Source organism: Dermacentor albipictus, unplaced genomic scaffold, assembly GCF_038994185.2.
Source record: "Dermacentor albipictus isolate Rhodes 1998 colony unplaced genomic scaffold, USDA_Dalb.pri_finalv2 scaffold_23, whole genome shotgun sequence".
NCBI lineage: Eukaryota > Metazoa > Arthropoda > Arachnida > Ixodida > Ixodidae > Dermacentor > Dermacentor albipictus.
In genome coordinates, this window is record NW_027225577.1 from 3,416,569 (window position 1) to 3,422,376 (window position 5,808).

General features: G+C 50.2%; 1 protein-coding gene across 1 annotated transcript; it reads left to right on the forward strand.

The window, feature by feature from the left end:
- The first annotated feature begins 811 nt into the window (after positions 1–811).
- LOC135898942 (cullin-3-A-like) lies at positions 812–3,178 on the forward strand. The gene has a single exon (XM_065428212.1). It carries the CDS (start codon positions 812–814, stop codon positions 3,176–3,178), a length of 2,367 nt encoding a protein of 788 aa, XP_065284284.1.
- The last annotated feature ends 2,630 nt before the right edge of the window (positions 3,179–5,808 follow it).

Sequence of the window (5,808 nt, forward strand, 5' to 3'; positions counted from 1 at the left end):
CGAGGCCGTCTCTCGGCCTCACTATGATGCGAATGTGGTCCCTCGGTAGCCGGGGGAGCCTCGATGCGGCGACGAGGCGCTTGACCGCGTTCTGCGGGCCGGCCGTGCGGCGGCCGCCCTTCGTCTCTGCTCGTCCCTCGTTGCCTCGGTCCGGAACGGTCGGTCCCGGTGTGGCCTTCTTTTTTCTGCCCATGGCCGTCGTCCAGCCAGGGCGATTCGCTTCTTCTTGGGAGATGTCCTCTCCCGGCACGACGGTCTCCATAGCGGGCATACTGCCGCGCACACGTACGAGCGAGGCCTGGGCCTGCTCGCTCCTCGCCCCCGACGATAGGCCTAGTCGGGTAAGGCTAGCTGAGCCGCGGCGTGGTCCGAACTAAAAAGCCTCGGAAATGGAAAAGAGTTCACTGACGGGAAGAAAAATCGGACATAGGCGTGTTCCTTAGAAGAAACTGCGTCGAATAGTGCACATTTCGTTGCTAGGAATCACAGAAATCAGTCCGAAAACGAGCACAGAAGCGGGAGCCGAACAGTCCACATACGCACTGGTCGGCTTCTTCTTCTTCCTGTCAATTCGAATGTTAGCGACAACTCGCATACTACCATGCATGGAGCCCCCCCCCCCCCCCCCCTCCCTTTACTGCACGTAATAATGCACTATCTCTGTCATGGCTTAACAATTCAGTCCAAGCTGCTATTTTTCCACATTCTTTTTTTCTAAGATGTACTCGTACATAGCTATCTTACTGAACGCAGGCTTGCAGCAGCTTCCATTCACTTCTTTCTTTTTTTCCCAAGCATAAAATGAATCAACATGATCAACAGCAACGGTTTCCTGGTCGAGAAGAAAGAAGACGACAAGGTTAGCGCGAGGAGTGGGCCCAGAAGACAGTTGGACGCCATGGCTTGGCTCTCCGCCAGGAAAAATGCCACGGTCGTGCGTGCTCCCAAACCTGCGCAGCAGATGGAAGATTGCCGCACCGAGGACCTTTGGCTGGAGCTGCGGAGAGCCTTCAGCGAGATACAGGAGAAGCGAAGCACCAGCCTGCGCTTCGAGAAGCTGTACCGAAACGCATACGCCATGGTGGTGCGAAACGAAGGGACGCTCCTTTACAACGGACTGCGCGAAGCCGTGACTGAGCACCTGATCAACAAAGTACGCACCCTAGTCCTGGCTAAAGTTGACGAGGACTTCCTGCAGACACTGATTCGGGCCTGGAAGGACCACCAGACAAGCATGGCGATGATTGGCGACATCGTAACGTACTTGGACCGAATTTACGTGCCTCAGAACAGCGTTGACAGCGTGCACGAACTGGGTGTCTTGCTCTTTCGGGATAAGGTGGTGCGCAACGCTGACGTACGGGACCACGTCCGCAGAAGCCTGCTCAGCTTGGTGAAGACAGAGCGCGAAGGTAAGCCAGTCGACAGGCTTTCCATGAAGGACGCGTGCGAAATGCTCACAAGGTTGGAACTCGATTCTACGCCCGTCTACAAGGAAGATTTCGAGCAGCCCTTCCTGGAACAGTCGGCGCAATTCTACGCTTTACAGGGTCATCACTATATCGAAACGATGGACACTTTCGAGTTCATCGCCAAGGTAGAGCAGCACATCAAGGAAGAGTCGGAGTGGGCGAGACAGTGCCTGTGCGAGTCAACCGTGGCTTCTGTCGTGCAGGTAGTGGAGAAAGAACTCATAGGGAAGCATATGAAGGCCATCCTGGAGATGGAGGGCTCTGGCCTCGTGCACATGCTCAAGCACCGGATGACACAGTCACTGGCGCGCACATACCGGCTCCTCAAATGCGTGCAGGGTGGCCCCAAGACAATGCTTGAATGCATGAGCAAGTACCTGCGCGACGTAGGAAGATCAATCGTGAGAGAGAACGGGGACTCGGTGAACCTGGTACCGAAAGTTATGGAGCTGAAAGAAAGCTTTGACCACTTTCTGCAGCTCTCGTTCGGAGACGAGCAGCTAGTCAAGCAAATGATCACCACCGACTTTGAGTATATACTTAGCCTGACCCGCAAGTCACCCGAGCTTCTGTCTGCGTTTGTGGACGGCGTGTTACGAAAAGGAATTAAGGGCATGACAAAGCCGGAGATTAACCAGTTACTGGACAAGGCTATCGCGATATTTCGGTTCCTGCAGGAGAAAGACCTTTTCGAACGCTACTACAAGCAGCATCTGGCCAAGCGGCTGCTACTCAACAAATGCGTCTCAATCGACGCAGAGAGAAGTATGGTCGCTAAACTTGCGAACGAGTGTGGCGGCATGTTCACCTCCAAGATGGAAGCGATGTTCAAGGACATGAACATCTCCAACAACTTGATGCTGGATTTCAAAGCAGCAATATCGTCTTGCGGAATGGACTTCGACGGAGTCGACCTGAACGTGCACGTGCTCACGACGGGCTTTTGGCCGCTGCCTGTCGCCACGCAGCAAAGCAACATTCCTGCCGGCCCGCGCAGCGCTTTCGAGACGTTCCGGCGGTTCTACCTGGCGAGGCATGAAGGCCGGCGTCTGACCCTGCAGCCACAACTGGGCTGGGCAGACATGAGCGCCGTGTTCTACGGGCCGTGCAAGAACGAGCCGTGTTCGTCGCAAGCGTCAGACAAGCTCCAGCCGCGCACCTACACAATCCAGGTGACGACGTACCAGATGTGCGTGCTGATGCTGTTCAACAGCCGCGACACGATATCGTACGAGGACATCGCCTCCGAGACGGACATCCCCGAAACAAACCTGGTTCGCGCCCTGCATTCGCTGAGCGCGGCAGACGCCTCCATGCCGTTGCTTACCAAGACGCCCAACACGAAGGAAATTGACAAGGACCACGTTTTCGCCGTCAATGAAGCCTTCACGTCCGGTTTGCGGAAGGTCAAAATTCAGCCGACGTCGGATCAGAAAAATTCCGCGCCAAAGATCGATAGTAAACCGGGCAACGTGGGTAACGTACAGGATGAGCGAAGGTACGAACTGGAAGCGGCCATCGTGAGGATAATGAAGGCGCGCAAGACACTGTCGCACGACGACCTTCTCGTCGAAGTGACGAACGTGCTAAAAGCCAGGTACACTCCTAGTCCCACTGCTTTCAAGAAGAGAGTCGATGCCCTTATAGAAAGAGAGTATCTTGAGAGGGCTACCGAGAACCCAGAGGTGTACATCTATATGCCATAAAGAAAGATGCAGCAATGGCATCGCCTTTGGTTTGCCGCAACTCAACAGGAACAACTCGTACCACGAATAGAGAGCAAGGTGCGACTCCAGCCCTTCTATCATGTCTTCGCTTCCCGGAAAACAAATTTTTGATTGAAAAAATAATTATTTTCGAAAACGAGACAATTCTCGAAGATGTTCTGTTTTCGTTATCGGTATACCAATAACTAGAAATCGCCCTGCCTGCCCATTGGCTTTTCTCGAACGACGTAACGCATTAGATAGCGTTGTCGTGCCAAATGTTGCGCTATATATAGGCGATCGTGCTGCGTATGCACGTGATTCCGTATCTGTTTATACTCTTCCGTATCATGGCCTAAGTAACGGTGCGCTTGCTGTTATCATCGTTAACGCGGCCTAGTAGAGTATTTCGTTTATGTTGAAATTAGATCTCGACCTCGCACACCCGGCATAAAGAATATTACACGCGAAAAAATAAAAGAGCGAGTACTCACAAAAAAATCAATTTGTACTGCCACATTTAAATTCAATCGGATCGGAAAATGAGGCAGAACGACGCTAATACTCAATTGCCGAACAGACTAAAGCGAAAATAGTCAGGCTGCGCTTGCACTCGTGCCGTCCGCACTCCAGTACAGTTGTGTGGCAGTGTTATTTTGCTGGTCTCACACAGAGACGTTCATCTTTTCATAGCCTTTCAATGAGCGAAGAGGAAGACGCTGAAAGGATAATTTTTTTATTACTATTATTGGGGAGACGTTCGTCCTGTGGCATAAAAACCTGCGAAGAGTGTGTGTTATCCGTACATGTATTATTTGTTGTGTTTAATGAGGTTCAACAGGGACCTATGATGCGGACTATAGATCTGCAGATAATGGTAGTCACGTGAGCAGCTTGGGTGTAGCCCCACTTCTGACAGGTAGTGATGAGCGTAGACGGGGGGACTACAAAAGATGCGGTAGATTTGCGAGGACAGTCGAGTGAGGGACTATGCTCAGGCTCAACTCTGACTCCGTCTATTCAAATACATGTAAACGCGGAAATGCTTTTCTGAGATAAACCTCTCGTACGATTTTAGTGAAATGTGTTGCACTTGAGAGCAGGTCAAATTATAGTGATTGTAAGAAATAATATCTTAATTTAGGGTCCGATTCTTTTTTTTAGATAAATTGCCGGAAAATAGTGGTTTGAAAAAAAAAACACAGAAGCACGAGTACAAATCCGTAACAAATCATCAATGCAAAAAAACACAAATATCGCAGTTCTCTAAAGTGCATCCGCTGGAGCACCTAAATTGTGCAATTTTGGTACATATCTTAATCTCCATCATAAATGGATCTTTAGTGTTTGCGAGGGTTTCGCATAAGTTCAATTCCCAAATGGTAATATAAATCATAATATAATATAATACGAGCGACAGTCTAAATCAAAACTTTGCATCCTGCAACTCATTAGATTTGCACTTTCTCCTTTAAATGTAACATACCTGGTGAAATCCGGTTATATGGTCTCCGGGAAAAACGATGTGTCTTTCCCCATGTATTTGTATATAGGAGACCCTGAATTAAGGCTTTTAACTCAAACTCCTCGCAACGGGAGAAACCGAGTTGGAGGTACGATCCATACGGAGTTGTCAGTTGTTGCGACGCCGGATACTCGAACTTCGACCGGTGCTACTACCGGGTAACGGCAGGCGTCCGGTAGACCATGGCGACCAGGCAGGAGCGAGGCGATTTCTAGTGCGAAACTTGCACTGTTTATTCCATGGTTGGCGAAGGATATAAAATAAGAGAATAATAAAAAAAATTCATTACAGGGCCGCTTAAATGGGCCCGCTAAATATCGTAGAACGACAGAAAGCTGAGCTAGTTCGTAAGGATTCATTACGCAAAAAGGTGAGGCGTACAGACAGGACACAAGAGAAGAGAAGTGGACAACACGAACGCCGACTATCAACTGAAGGGAGCACTCAGGCGAAAAGAAGAAAGAAGGCACAAAACTCATCTGCGCAAGCTCTAGAATGGTATCACCACGTGTCAGTCGGGTACATGTGCCCGTCTACGTGAGAGACAGCTGTTAGGGCACTTAAACGTTTACTTAATCTGGAAGTGCGTGCTTGAGTCAGCCTTCGATCACTTTACATAAGGAACCCCACATGGGTTCCGGTATGCGGGAGTGGCTATGTATACCACGTGTGAGCACCCGAAATCGGCCACTCCAACGATACTGCAGTAACGGATACTGCACCTGAATGGTGCTATGATTGGCCTCTGGAGCGTTTATTAAAATGATTGGCTGACATGGCGCTCTGCAGCATATGTATAGACCAACGCCCGCGTAGAAGAGTATATACCATGCCTATGGGAAGAGGCGACAGGCATGATAGGATACAGGAAGAATCAAGAGTCTCGTGTCTCTCCTTTTCTTTGCCACCCCGGAGCGTTTCCCTGCACAAACAAAGACGACTTGGACTATAGAGGCGCAGAAGCTGGGGACAATGGCTTTACAGCGCCTTGCCGCCGTTAACCTGCAGGTACAGCGCCCGAAGGTTGTCACATCAGAAGTTCCACCGGATGTTACATTTTGTGCATCTCTGACTTCTTCTTCCTCCTACTCCTAGAATGGAGATT

Coding starts and splice junctions, on each gene's coding strand:
- LOC135898942 (XM_065428212.1), top strand. CDS start 812: ATGATCAACAGCAACGGTTTCCTGGTCGAGAAGAAAGAAGACGACAAG.